Here is a 15,935-nt window from a genome sequence, read left to right as displayed (position 1 = left end):
TGTCAAAATTGATGAAAAAAGGGTGTGATATGAAAAAAAAAAAACAATTTTTCCTAACTACATTTGACTTTTGAATTCCTCGATTAATTTTTTTTATTTAACCAATTTCATGGGTAATTTTTTTTTTTTCAACAAACGAATTTCATGGGTAATCTAGGTTTGAAAATTCCACCATCGTTGGATCAGTTTCGTGGCTGTCATTTGAAATCCTTAGTACCCTTAAAGCTTAATGGTAGCAATTTCTCATCTCTGCAAGTTGGATGTCAAAAAACTCGTCGAAAAAACACTATTCTATAGTAGTAATAAAGTTTAAAATGCCATAGTCTTTAAGATCTAAGACAACAAGATGACTATGGAGTTTACTTCTTGTACAAGCAGGCCCATAGTCATTAAGATCTAAGACATCAACATTAAAACATCAACTATCAACTACGGAGTTCACTTCTTGTACAAGTAGGTCTAAACAATGGCCCATAGTCATTAAGATTTAAGATATTGCATAGTACATCTTTTTTGACTTGGTAAGAAGACCTTTAAACCTTTCAACAGTTGTAAGAAACACACACACCCGAATCTAAAGTGATTCCACCAGTTTACCCAAAAGGCAATTGCTGACTTCTGGGTAAACTCAAGGACCTTAAATCCAAACACACGCATACCTCTCAAACCGATGTGGGACAAGATTTTGTGGGGAAAGGGAACGAGGGAGGCTTAAGGGCCTTAACTAAGAACCCACCACACACTACACTCCTCACCTATTTTTCTTGTCTTTCAACAGTTGTAAGAAACACACACACACCCGAATCTAAGGTGATTCCACCAGTTTACCCAAAAGGCAATTGCTGACTTCTAGGTAAACTCACTGACCTTAAATCCAAACACACGCATACCTCTCAAACCAATGTGGGACAAGATTTTGTGGGGAAAGGGAACGAGGGAGGCTTAAGGGCCTTAACTAAGAGGGAGGCTTAAGGGCCTTAACTAAGAACCCACCGCACACTACACTCATCGCCTGTTTTTCTTGTCTTTCAACAGCTGTAAGAAACACACACACACCCGAATCTAAGGTGATTCCACCAGTTTACCCAAAAGGCAATTGCTGACTTTTGGGTAAACTCACGGACCTTAAATCCAAACACATGCCCACCTCTCAAACCGATGTGGGACAAGATTTTGTGGGGAAAGGGAACGAGGGAGGCTTAAGGGCCTTAATTAAGAACCCACCACACACTACATTCCTCGCCTGTTTTTCTTATCTTTCAACAGCTTTCAACAGCTGTAAGAAACACACACACACCCGAATCTAAGGTGATTCTACCAGTTTACCCAAAAGGCAATTGCTGACTTCTGGGTAAACTCACGGACCTTAAATCCAAACACACGCACACCTCTCAAACCGATGTGGGACAAGATTTTGTGGGGAAAGGGAACGAGGAAGGCTTAAGGGCCTTAACTAAGAGGGAGGCTTAAGGCCCTTAACTAAGAACCCATCACACACTACACTCCTCGCCTGTTTTTCTTGTCTTTCAACAGCTGTAAGAAACACACACACACACCCGAATCTAAGGTGATTCCACCAGTTTACCCAAAAGGCAATTACTGACTTCTAGGTAAACTCACGGACCTTAAATCCAAACACACGCACACCTCTCAAACTGATTTGGGACTAGACGATGTGGGGCATTTCAGATTAACCCATTGGAAAGCGTATAATTCGCGAAATACCCCTTTTTTTTGATAAATCGCAACTATCCACTTCGATAAAATTTTACAGAGATACACTTACTTTGGCTCAATAAAATATCAATGATAGATTGGCTGAAGACAACTTCTAATTTGATTATAATTTTTTGGTTATTGAAGTGGAGGTGAAAATTAATTAGTCCATAATGCAAAACATTAGGAATTTAACTACTAATTGTGCCTTCCCATGATGCAGAAGATCACAATAGATATTCATAAACCTATTTCATCTCTGGACTCGTTTATAAGTTCATTGTCATGGATCGTATATATTCTTCATTATTGAGCAGACACTTTTTAATCCCAGCTTTCACGGTAGCAGTATCAAACTAGATGAAGCTTACTGACCATTTCTATATTAAGTTCTGACAACGAGGTTTAGCTCATTTTCCGCAGAATATACCAAGAAAATTAGTTCCAATTGTGTGGGCTATACACAAGATTCCATAACAGCTCAAACATTATTGTTCCCATTCCGCAGAAACTTTGATCATTCAATCATCAATTTGTTGCAAATTAATCCATCTTTGCCCTCACAGCCCATCGAAATTCCAAATACCATGTGGGGATTTCACTCATCAACATTAGCGAGCATTTTTCTCTTACTCTCAGTTGCCATTAACTTTTCAGTAAGCCATGTTTCAGCTGCAAAACATTTTCAAAATGAGACCGATCGCCTTGCTCTGCTTGAATTCAAGAAGCAGTTATATGATGACCCATCTGGAGTGCTGAACTCCTGGAACCATTCGCAACACCATTGCCAGTGGGAAGGAGTCACATGTGGTACTCGACATCAAAGGGTGATAGCCTTGACTCTACGGCATAAGCAGTTGTCTAGAACCTGACAGGTGTCGAGTCTGTGTAATAATAAAAATAAAACCTAACTACCACTAAAAGCAGTCAATAATCAATCCTAGGTACTGGAGCAGGGACTCTAGGTATACAATGGGTTACTTGATTCACCCTGTTCCCGAAGAGTTTGCTTTATCTGATATACCAGAATTAATTAGTTGACAAAAATTACTAACTAGTAGATAGGGGCAAGTAGGGTCGTCTCCTCAGGGATTGGGGATATTTGTCTCTCTAATATTCCAATTGGTAAAAAGGAGATTTTATCGGAATCAAGCTAAAAATAATTAAGCAATTCAACTAAAATGAATAATTAACTAGCACGAATGTAGACAGGAATTAAATCAAGAATAGATAAATTCTAGTCAAGGATACAACTACTCAAACACAGTCCATTCATCTGATCGTTGATGCAAAGGAGGTTCACTTAATTTATTAATAGGCTAGTTATAGTCGCCGACGAGCTCTAATGACCAATTTTTTCTTAATTTATTGACAACCAAGGTACGATCATTGATTACCCCTAAACTAAAAAATACTCCTTGGTACGACCGTAGGAATTACTTTTTCAATTGCATTAAGAACTAGAAAAACCTAATCCCAACCAATAACACGTTACGAGGGTTATTTAAATCAGATTGTATGTTCCCCTAGTGTGTAATAACGCTAGTTGCCACTAATATTAATCGATTAAACAATTACGGATTTAATTGACTAATTTGGTAGGAGATTAATAAGTCACATTGAACATCGGGCTTTTGACATCCAATTAACAAAATAATCCCATGAAAATTCAAGTAGACAACGTGCAAATATTAACAAATTAAGGAACACATGAAAACTAATTAGATCTCACAGATATTCGGGACTGTGCCATCGAGTTGATCCTTGACTAGATGAAAAGCTTAGCCGCGCCTCATGAGAAAATTCCCACGCAATTCAATCGAATTCAAAAACATCTTTTTCGAATAGTCAAAGAGCATAAAAATTATGCTCCAGTCGAGATTAATGCCAACTGAAAAAGGAACTAAGACTAGTCAGTCTCAAGCTCTATTCCCTCTAAACAATCAAAAAGAGAATAAAAGTAAAAACTACCCCATGATTGTTTCCTTGTGTTTCGGAATTCTAGTACTAGTAAACTACCTATTTCTAGTAAAACTCTAGTCAGCAAAAAGAGAAGGAATCCGTTGTAGCCCAATGTGGAGCCCGACTTGTAGGTATTTTGGAAGCTTCCCACGTGTGGAGTATTTTCCTCAAGAAAGTCTCCTTTTTAGCACTTGTTTGATCCACTTCCTGTAATTAGGGCCAAATACCAAATATAAGTATATGTTAATAATTAAAACAATATTTGGCAAGGACAAAGAGGGAAATTAACAATAAAATTACTAACAATTAACACCCTATCAATTCCCCCCACACCTAAATCATACTTGTCCTCAAGCATGAGAACAACTAAACTCAACAATGGCCAGCTCTCACGTCCTCTATTGTCAAGCTGTGCTTACACCAAAATCAAGGTTCAGTGGCTAAGTGTCAAGATATATTCCTCCCGGTTAGCTCCTGAAATCAGAGACTCATCCAATTCATGGCTAACTCATCTAGGAAATCAAAATCTTAAACTAGCAATAGTCAACAATTGGTCTAACTGACAACCAAAATCTCGACATTAAAAACCAAGGATCGGCAGGCTAACATGATCTTAAGCTTACATATTCTTCACATCTGTTTTATTTTCTTTTCTTTTTTCATTTTTTGATTTTTTTTTATAGCGGCTTAGTCCCAAGCCATTCAAGTCTTTTGACGTGAACTCTAATGTTTTTAGATGAGAGAGCCCAGTTACTCAACTTTTCACCGCTTTAGGACCACCTACTCATAAATATCGTCACTTTTTTTTTACGGGAGAATCAACACTTGTGGTAAAGACTCCCGGTTACTGGGTGACAACACCAGCGGAGTAGAGCCATATGTTATTCACAACAAAATACCAAAATACCAGACAATTAAAGATCATAGCCCACGTCATCTCCGACATATGGAGAACTAAGGTCCGCAGGGGACCAATCCACACAACAGTTGCCAGCACAATATTTATATTGCCTAAACAAATTAGCCACTATTCGCACAAAGTCATTGAACTCATAGTATTCACCAAGACAATATGCTCTTACCTACCACCGAAGTCTAAATTATAGAATAAACCACATCTAGCAATAGAAGAATGAGTTGCCAGGCAATTGTTGATCACCAAGATAAGCAATACCAAAAATAGAAAATTAAAGAGATACTAGTCGAACCCCCCACACCTGAATGGCACATTGCCCTCAATGTAACAAATAAACAGCAAAAACAAGAAGAAGGGCAACGGAACTTCCCTGAAGTCAGGGTCACAGCGGTGAGTGAGGCAGAAATGGTGCTTGATGAAGCGGCAGCGAGCGTAAGAGGCGGTGACGGCGCTTGGCGGCGGTGCTTGGCAATCGTGCACGAGAGAGGTGGCGAAGGGAAGAGGCAGCGGCAATGGAAGGTTTCGGCCAAAATAGAAAAGGGAGAAGGAGAAACAAGGGAAAAGAGGAAGAAAAGGGAAAGAAAGAAAGAAAGAAAAGAAGAAAGAAACAAAAAAAAAAGAAAAATAGTTTTTTGTGGTTTTTTTTTTGAAGTCAAAATTTGAAATTTGGTATTTGAAAATCGAAATTCTGAGTTGAATGGGAAATTTTTTTAATTTTCAATTTTTTAATTTTTTTTAAAAAAATTTTTTAAGGATCTTGGGTCGTCAAATATGGCGTGGGCACGCCAAGAATATAAAACGTTCACTGGCCTTGAGAGTCACTTTTTACAACTTAACGCGTGCCCTCCTCGCGTGAGCACGCTAGGATTCCACTTCCTACCGATGCCGCGAGATGTTGAGATTTTACCAATATGACGTGAGCATGCCAAGATTGGTAAACATCCACTGACCATGAGGTTAGGGTTTACTCGATTAACACGTGCCCTCCTCGCATGGGTACGCCAAGATTACCTGTTCTGATCACAGTGGAGGAAAATATTAAGAGCGACTAGTACCCCAGTGAGAAACTTACAAATTGAAAGAATTGAACAGCAGTAAACAACAAAAAAATATTTGGGTTGCCTCCCAAAAAGCGTCTCTTTTTAATGTCTTTGGTTAGACATTGAACACCACTCTTTAATCTGGATGTAATTCAATTTTTCTTGTAATCGGTGACCCTCCTCCGAGATCTAAATAGCCATTGAGTGCAATCTTCTTTCTAAATTTTCTACTCATTTTCACCTCATAAATTGTTTTCATCCCCTGATACTTGTTCGCAGGAACTTTGAATTTACCCCTACAACCAAAACTCAGAAAATTCTTGCACAGAGGGATTAGTAGCATGAATAGTAAACACAGAATGAGAGTTAACAGGACGTTTTATTATATTAAAAATATTAAAGTGGACTATTTCTCCGTCGAATTTCATTGTGAGAGTACCCTTACTAACATCAATCTTAGTTGGGGCAGTACTCAAGAATGGCTTTCCTAATATAATGGGTGATGGATTTGGGGCACTTTCATCATCCATGTAAAACACATAAAAATCAGCAGGAAAAATTAATCCATCTATTTGCACTAAAACATTCTTAACTACCTCATCCGGATAAGCAAATGTACGATCAGTTAATTGAATTATTATCCCTGTTTCTTTTAAAAGTCCTAAATTTAGGGAATCATAGATTGATTTAGGCATCACATTAATAGAATCCCCTAAATCTAGCATGGCATTTTCGATATTAGAATGTTCAATCTTACAGGGGATAGTAAACATACTTGGATCCCCACATTTAGGTGGTCGTTTTCTTCGTAGAATGCTGAAACGTTCTCACCTACCACAATATGCTCAACCGCCCTCAATTTCTTTTGTTGACACACAAGTTTTTTAAGCATTTAGCGTATTTTGGCACTTGGTTAATTGCGTCCAATAAAGGGATATTGATTGCCATCTTTTGAAACACCTCTAGAATCTCCTTTTTCTTATCTTGCTTCTTCGATTTCTCCAACCTATTAGGAAAAGGCGGTGGGTTAGTTTTAACTGTAATGAATGGATCCAGGAGTACCTTTGGATCCTTGTTGCTTCTGCCCTCCTCTTCAAGATCTTTCTCAATTCGTTCCTCATCCTTGTCCTTAGCAATCATGAGCTCGAGTGCTTGGATTTCCTTTCCACTCCTCAAGGTCATTGCGTTCACATTCTTCAAGTTCAGTTCAGGTTGAGACAGCAATTTTTCATAGACTTGGGATTTTAGGCGGTTGATTGTTATTGCCATCTGACTCATCTGACTCTGCATTACTTGCATCTGTCCCAATTGATTCCTCATACTTTGTAGGTCAAAATCCGTCTTTTGTTGATTAGCAATTAATTGTTTCATCATCTCTTCCATAGACGAGTTTGAGTTTGAAAGGGGTGGTGGCGGGCAAGGTTGATACTGTTGTTGGTACCCTTGTTGTCTATTTGGTGTAAAATTCGACTGTCTATTTTCTCCATAGCTGAAGTTAGGATGATCTTTCCAGTCCGAATTGTACGTATTCGAGTATGGGTCGTATGGTTGTCTTGACGCGGGCGCGTGACCAACCATGTTCACTTGCTCTGCACTTTCTTCCTGAACCAGTGAACGCATCTCTGTAGAATGACCCAAGGCAATACATACCCCATATACTTTAGCTTGTGAGGCACTTCCCGCAGCTAGTTGTCGCATGAAAGACGTCAATTCGGAGAATTGTTGTTGGATAGAGGATGTTTCTACCTCATTTACCTTACGCGTCGGGATGTTCTCTCTTGACCCAAACTGTTGTGAATTCTCAGCCATCCCTTCAATCAACTCCCATGCTTTTTGAGGAGTCTTGTTCACCAACGCCCCTCCACTTGCAGCATCGATTATGCTTCTGTCCCTGAAAAGTAGCCCTTCATAGAAATATTGCATGAGCAGTTGTTCACTTATCTGATACTGAGGGTATTTTATGCACAACTTTTTGAATCTTTCCCAGTACTTATAGAGGGACTCGCCTAGGTGTTGTTTGATATCACATATCTCTTTCCTTAAGTTGGCCGCTCGAGATGCCAAAAAATATTTGTCTAAGAATTTTTTTTCAACTGATTCCACGTGGTGATATTACCTGGTGGTAGGTAGTATAGTCAGTCTTTTGCGGAGTCCTTCAAAGAGAAGGGGAAGACCCTCATTTTTATCTGTTCTTCTGTGATTCTCGAGGGTTTCATACTGTTGCAAATAACGTCGAACTCTTGCAAGTGCTTATAGGGCTCCTCGTCTGGTAGACCATGGAAAGATGGCAAGAGGTGAATTAGACCAAATTTTAGTTCAAAAGGAATGTTATCATTCAAACTTGGGAAAGTAATGCATAAGAGTTGCTGATTTAAATTAGGACCAGCCAACTCCCTCAGTGTTCTTGCATTCGCCATGGTGACTTCCTCTTGATCTGAATCACTTGAGTTATCACCACACAAATCCGTCAACTCAACCTCTGGATCAAGTCCTTGAGGTGCAACACTGGACTGCTCATCTCTGAACTGTCTGGTTTCTTTTCTCGTTCTACGCGCGGTTTTCTCTACTTCAGGGTTGAAAAATAATTTGCCTGTACGAGAAAAACGAGGCATAAACTAGAAAAATACCAGAAAATTAGAACAAAATTGAATTTAGAAAGAAACAAATAATTAACGCCAGTCCCCGACAACGGCGCTAAAAATTGACAGGTGTCGAGTTTGTGCAATAATAAAAATAAAACCTAACTACGACTACAGTAGTCAATAATCAATCTTAGGTATTGGCGCAGGGACTCTAGGTGTGCAATAGGTTACTTGATTCATCCTGTTTTCGAAGAGTTTACTTAATCCGATATACCAGAATTAATTAGTTGACAAAATTTACTAACTAGTAGATAGTGGCAAACAAGGTAATCTTCTCAAGAACTGGGGATATTTGTCTCTTTGAGGTTCCAATTGGTAAAAAGGAGGTTTTATCGGAATAAAGTTAAAAATAATTAAGCAATTCAACTAAAATGAATATTTAACTAACATGAATGTAGACAGGAATTAAATCAAGAATAGATAAATTTTAGTCAAGAATACAACTACTCAGATACAGTCCATTTATCTGATCATTGATGTAAAGAAGGTTCACTTAATTTATTAATAGGCTAGTTATAGTCACCGACAAGCTCTAACGACCAATTTTTCCTTAATTTATTGATAACCAAGGTACGACCATTGATTACCCCTAACTAGAAAATACTCTTAGGTATGACCATAGGAATTAATTCTCCAATTGCATTAAGAACTAGAAAAATCTAACCCCAATCAATAACACGCTATGAGGATTATTTAAATCAGATTGCACGTTCCCCTAGTGTATAAAAATGCTAGTTGCCACTAATATTAATCGATTAAACAATTACGGATTTAATTGACTAATTTGGCAGGAGATTAATAAGTCACATTGAACATCGTGCCCTTGACATCCAATTAACAAAATAATCCCATGAAAATTCAAGTAGACAACGTGCAAATATTAACAAATTAAGGAACGCATGAAAACTAATTAGATCTCACAGATATTCAAGACTGTGCCGTCGAGTTGATCCTTGACTAGATGAAAAGCTTAGCTGCACCTCGTGAGAAAATTCTCACGCAATTCAATCGAATTCAAAAGCATCTTTTTCGAATAGTCAAAGAGCATAAAAATTATGCTCCAGTCGAGATTAATGCCAATTGAAAAAGGAACTAAGACTAGTCAATCTCAAGCTCTATTCCCTCTAAACAATAAAAAAGAGAATAAAAGTAAAAACTACCCACGATTGTTTCCTTGTGTTTCGAAATTCTAGTACTAGTAAACTACCTATTATTAGTAAAACTCTAGTCAGCAAAAAGAGAAGGAATCCGTTGTAGCCCAATGTGGAGCCCGACTTGTAGGTATTTTGGAAGCTTCCCACGTGTGGAGTATTTTTCTCAAGAAAGTCTCCTTTTTAGCACTTGTTTGATCCACTTTCTTTAATTAAGGTAAAATATCAAATATAAGTATATGTTAACAATTAAAACAATATTTGGTAAGGACAAAGAGGAAATTTAATAATAAAATTATTAACAATTAACACCCTATCAGAACCATATCTCCTCATGTCGGAAATCTAAGCTTCAATTCCATGGTGAGATTCTCAAGAATTCAGTGGCCTCTTCCGGTTGAGATTCTTAAACCTGTCAAGTAACGCACTCAGTGGAAAAATCCCAGCAAACCTGAGCTACTGCTCAGAGTTGGTAACTATTGACCTAACCAGTAACAAGCTAGAAGGGAAGATTCCAATTGATCAGCTAAGCAGCCTGAAGAAGCTTAAAGGAATAGGTTTTACTGAAAACAATTTGACGGGAGAGGTTCCCTCCTCCATTGGGAACTTATCATCACTGACTCAACTCACTTTTGACTTTAACAATCTGGAGGGAAATTTGCCAATGGAAATGGGGCTCTTAAAAAGGTTATCTATATTTTCAACAGCAGAAAATAAACAAGCAAGTATTATCCCTGTCTCTATCTTTAATAGTTCAGCCATTACTGCCATTTCAGTGGCCGGCAATTCCTTTCATGGCAGTCTCCCAACCAACATAGGTCTCACCCTACCAAATCTGAAACTATTAGCTATTGGGGAAAACAATTTCTCTGCAAACTTTCCCACTTCAGTCACCAATGCTTCTGGGCTTGAGATACTTGATCTTTCCCAGAATAAAGTTGCAGGCCAAATTCCTACTAATTTAGGAGATCTAACAAATCTTCAATTATTAAATCTTGGTGCTAATTTCTTCGGGAATAATTCTACCCAAGACTTGGACTTTATTGCATCATTGACCAACTGCAGTAATCTAAGAATTCTTTCCTTGAGTGGTAATAAATTTGGAGGTAATATACCTAGAGTCATGGCCAATCTCTCAAATCAACTCACAAAACTATTCCTGGGGGGAAATCAACTGTCAGGAACCATTTCAGAAGGGTTTGGAAATTTTGTCAACCTATATCTCCTTGGCCTTGAATTAAATTCTCTTTCAGGGGTCATTCCAAGAGATTTTGGCAAATTACAAAATTTGCAACATCTGCGTTTTGACAATAATCAATTTTCAGGACAAATAGCTTCTACCGTATGTAATGCCACCACTCTATACTATCTGGACTTATCATTTAACCAGTTTGAAGGAGGCAATATACTTGATAATGTTTTTATGAACTGTCAAAATTTGCAATATCTGGATATATCTCATAACAACTTCACTGGAATTATATCACCACAATTTTTGCAGACGCACTCATCATTGATGTACATCAAAATAGGTGAAAATTCTTTTAGTGGGTCTCTGCCTCCTGAAATTGGAAAGCTTGTACATTTGGTGGATTTCAATGTTTCGCACAACAAATTTGTTGGAGCTATACCCTCATCACTTGCTGATTGTTCAAATCTGGCGAATCTTTCCATGCAGGCTAATTTTTTCCAAGGAACAATTCCACCAAATTTGGCTTCTTTGAAGAGCATCCAGCAAATAGACCTTTCAAGTAATAATTTGACTGGATCGATGCCAAAAGAACTTGAGAAGCTTCAATATTTGAGGAACCTAAACCTTTCCTACAATGACATCGAGGGTGAGATACCAAACACAGGGATTTTCAGCAATGCAAATCAAATATCATTGATTGGCAACAACAAATTCTGTGGAGGCATTCTAGAATTGGAGTTCCCACCTTGCCCAACGATTAAGGGGAAAAACAGAGGAAAGCTGAAGGTTGTCATATTGCTATCCATTGTTTTACCGGAAATGCTTCTGGTTCTTGGTACAGTGTTGTTATGTTTCTTGGCATATCGAAAAACAAAAAGGAGACTGGTGGCCAAATTCTCCAGCATGTCTACAAGAGTCGAAAAGCTCTTGCATATTTCTTACCATGAACTTCTTTGTGCAACTTCAGGATTTTTTCTAGAAAACTTAATTGGTTCAGGAAATTTTGGAGCTGTCTACAAAGGAAGGCTAGAAAACATAGCAACAAGTTTGTAGCAGTCAAAGTTCTTGATCTTCAAAAGAACGGAGCTTCTAAAAGTTTTAAGGCCGAGTGCAAAGCTTTGAGAAATATTCGCCATAGAAACCTCGTTTCTATCGTGAGTTATTGCTCCAGTATTGACTCCAAGGGTGATGAATTCAAAGCTCTGGTCTATGAGTTAATGGAAAATCGAAATCTGGACCTGTGGCTGCATCCAGAGACAACTGATAAACCAACAAGCTCAAGAAGCCTAAATCTTTCTCAGAAGCTGAATATTGCAATTGATGTGGCTTCAACATTGCAGTATCTTCACAACCACTGTGTGTTGCGGAAGCTCTACCAAATTAAGGTATAACGAGTAAATTATTGTACCTAAAATTGTAAAATGGTAATTCCTAGGAAATATTTGGTGAGGTACACTGGCCTGCTTAAATACCAATTTCCTAGATAGAATCACATATATATGCAATTAATTACACAATAACTCACTACAAATATACCTACAAATATAGCTATTAAATAGACAATAAAATAGAACATCAGAATTTAACGAGGTTCGACTAATTTGCCTACGTCCTCGGACACTACCGATAACTTAATATTTCACTAGAAGAAATATTACAAAGAGAGAGAAAGAAGCAAATTATAATGCTCTTGCTTGGTGTACTTCAATTGAGAAGAGAGATTGTTAATTTATAGCTAACAACAACTTCTCCTCAAGGCTAATCAACCGATGTGGGATTTGGGATTTGTGCACAATTGTCAATAATTGTAACTTTGCACAATTGTCAACAATTGTAACTTTACACAATCCATAATTGTGGCTATTGAGCCAATAAGTCAACAAATCTCCACCTTGGCGAAATCTCTACATTTTCAATGCTTCACTCTTCTCCCAACATTTGGTGGTGTCTTCAAATGCGCCGTCAAGCGCCAATCTTCAAGTTGTGCACAACATTTATCAAATTCAAACAATGTTGGAATTTGATAGTTGTCACAATCTTCGTAAGCATATCAGCAGGATTCTCCTTGGTCTGAATCTTTTGAAGTAGTATCGTACTATCTTCCAAAATCTTCCTCACAAAATGATACCGTACGTCGATATGTTTCATCCTTGCATGATAAACTTGGTTCTTTGCTAAATGAATAGCACTCTAACTATCGCAATGAACTTTGAAAGGCTTTTGTCCGATTCCCAATTCATCAAGCAACCCATGAAGCCAAATTACTTCCTTAACAGCCTTCGTAACTGCCATATACTCCGTCTCTGTAGTAGACAAAGCAACTGTTGACTGCAAAGTAGACCTCTAACTGACTGGTGCCATAGCAAGTGTAAACATATATCCAGTCGTTGATCGACGTGTATCTTGATCACCTGCGTAGTCGGAATCACAATATCCAACTACGCCTTGACCAATCTTCTTATCCTGCTTAAATACTAATCCAACATCTACGGTATTCAAAATGTACCGTAAAATTCATTTCACAGCCTGCCAATGCTCCTTGCCAGGATCATGCATGTACCTGCTCATAACTCCAACCGCTTATGAAATGTCAAGTCTTGTACACATCATAGCATACATTAAGCTACCCACTGCATTTGCATATGGTACCTTTGTCATATATTCTCATTCTGCATCATTCTTTGGAGATAACGATGCACTGAACTTGAAATGAGAAGCAAGTGGAGTACTAACAGGTTTGGTTTTTTCATTCATGCCAAACCTCTTTAATACTTTACTAAGATACTTTTTCTGAGTCACATAAAGCCTTCCCAATCTTCTATCTCTGCCTATCTCCATGCCGAGAATCTTCTTGGCTTCGCCGAAATCCTTCATTTCAAACTCTCGACTCAAATGAGATTTTAATTTTTCAATCTCACCTTGATCCTTGGAAGCTATCAATATATCATCAACATAAAGAAGAAGATATATGTAGTATCCATCTCGTAGCTTGCACAAATATACACAGTCATCATATTTGCTTCTTGTGTACCTCTGCCCCATCATAAACTTGTCAAATAGCTTGTACCACTGCCTTGGAGACCGTTTCAATCCATACAACGATTTGTCAAGCTTGCACACCATCTTTTCTTTACCAGCAACTTTGAATCCTTCTGGTTGAGTCATATAGATTTTCTCTTCCAAGTCATCATGTAAAAACGCAGTTTTTACATCTAATTGGACAAGTTCCAGATCCAATTGTGCCACCAAAACCAATAAAATTCTGATAGAGGAATGTTTCACGACTGGAGAAAACACTTCATTGTAATCAATTCCCTCCTTCTGAGCGTAGCCTTCAACCACCAATCTTGCTTTGTAGCGAACACCAGATTTGTCAGGAAATCGTTCCTTCTTTGTATATACCCACTTGCACCCAATTGCCTTCTTTCCCTTTGACAGATTGGCAAGTTGCCAAGTCTGATTCTTATAAAGGGACTGCATTTCTTCTTCCATGGCTGTCCTCCATTTTCCTTTCTCTGAACTTTGGATAGCTTCAAGATAAGTGGTAAGAACTTCATCTATTACAATTGCAGATGCATTAGCCACCATATTAACATACCGAGCAGGTACTTTGATATTCCTCTTTGGTTTATTCAATACAATTGATTCAAGTTGCTGTGAAGGCTCTCCAACTGGAACATTTTCTTCAGTTGATTCTTCTTCTACCATAGGAGTCCTTTCATCTGCTCCTATATCCACTGCTGGTTTGATAATGCTTCTTTCAAACTCCGCCTGCTTAGGAGTGCTCTCTACCTATTGCGGAGTACCATCATTCTGCTGTACATCTGCCTTTGTTAACATGGTAGATTTATCAAAGTTGACATCCCTGCTGAACACTATCTTCTTCGTCTCGGGACACCAAAGGCGATAACCTTTAATGCCTGTCGTGATCCCCATAAAGAGCGTCTTCTTCGCCCTTGGATCCAACTTTGATTCCTTAACATGAGAATATGCAGTAGAACCAAACACATATAAGAAATCATAATCTGTAGCAGGTTTTCCTGACCATTTCTCTAATGGCGTTTTGCCGCCAATAGCAATTGATGATAAGCGATTAACGAGATGATTTGCATATGCTAAAGCCTCAACCCAAAATTGTCTGCCCAACCCAGCATTGGACAACATACACCGAACTTTCTCTACTAATGTCTGGTTTATACGCTCTGCTACCCCGTTCTACTATGGTGTATCTCTGACTATGAAGTGCCGAACAATACCTTCATTTGCACAGACCTCCATGAACGGATTACTAGTGTATTCACCTCCGTTGTCTGTTCGAAGGCGTTTGATTTTTCTTGTTTGAGTTTCCACCATCTTTTTCCACTTGATGAAAATTTCCAATACTTCACTTTTCGCGTATACACTCATACTTTTCGAGAGAAGTCATCGACAAAAGTAACAAAATAATTTTTGTCTCCCAGAGAAGTTGTTTTGGACCCCACACATCAGAGTGCACATAATCTAAAATACCCTTGGTATCGTGAATTGCAGTGCCAAATTTTACCCTTGTCTGCTTCCCTTTGACACAATGCTCGCAAAAATCTAACTTGCAAACACTAGCTCCTTTCAATAGTTCTTTATTCATCAGAAGATTCAAGGATTTTTCTCCGGCATGCCCTAAGCGCATATTCCATAATCTAGTTATTTTCAATTCTCGATCATCACTGGAAGCACTGCCGCTACTCCAACAACTGCATTACCTTGATAGTAATACAAATTATTATTTTTTTGGATTCCTTTCACCAGCACCAATGCACCTGAAATGATTTTCATCACTCCATTATATGCTGACACCTTGTAGCCCATTGATTCTAGTACTTCCACAGAAATGAGGTTTTTTTCAATTCTGGCACATATCGGACACCAGTTAGAATCCTAATTGATTCATTCTGATTCCTCAACAGAATTGAACCAACCCCATTTGTTGCTAATGTGGTCTCATCTGCGTAAAGAACCATTCCCTATTGGACGTCATATGATGACTACAACCTGAGTCCAATTGCCATGTACTAGAATGACCAGTAGGCATGACAGCTAATGAAAAATCTGAGTCTTAATCAATGCACTCAGTTACATTTGAATCCGCAATAGTTATTTCCTTGTCAGGTCTACCTTTCAGTTTTGGGCAGTCCTTCTTCCAGTGCCATTTCTTTCTGTAAAAGGCACACTCATCTTTGCTTAGTCTGGCTCTCGACTTGGATCTACCTCTCGTCCCCTTTCTCTGATTTTGTGAGCGTCCTCTAGTTACCAGAGCTTCTGCTGCTCCATCTCTGCTAC

The 15,935-nt window shown here is 38.4% G+C and overlaps 1 protein-coding gene across 1 annotated transcript; it reads left to right on the top strand.

The window, feature by feature from the left end:
• The first annotated feature begins 9,787 nt into the window (after nt 1–9,787).
• On the top strand, nt 9,788–12,010 carry LOC113766286 (receptor kinase-like protein Xa21). Its single transcript, XM_027310496.1, has 3 exons — nt 9,788–9,846; nt 9,920–11,461; nt 11,587–12,010. Exons 1-3 carry the CDS (start codon nt 9,788–9,790, stop codon nt 12,008–12,010), a joined length of 2,025 nt encoding a protein of 674 aa, XP_027166297.1.
• The last annotated feature ends 3,925 nt before the right edge of the window (nt 12,011–15,935 follow it).

The sequence above is a fragment of the Coffea eugenioides genome, chromosome 3, assembly GCF_003713205.1.
Source record: "Coffea eugenioides isolate CCC68of chromosome 3, Ceug_1.0, whole genome shotgun sequence".
Taxonomy (NCBI): Eukaryota; Viridiplantae; Streptophyta; class Magnoliopsida; order Gentianales; family Rubiaceae; genus Coffea; species Coffea eugenioides.
Note: the sequence above shows the minus strand (reverse complement) of the source record. Positions and strands in the feature narration are given on the sequence as shown.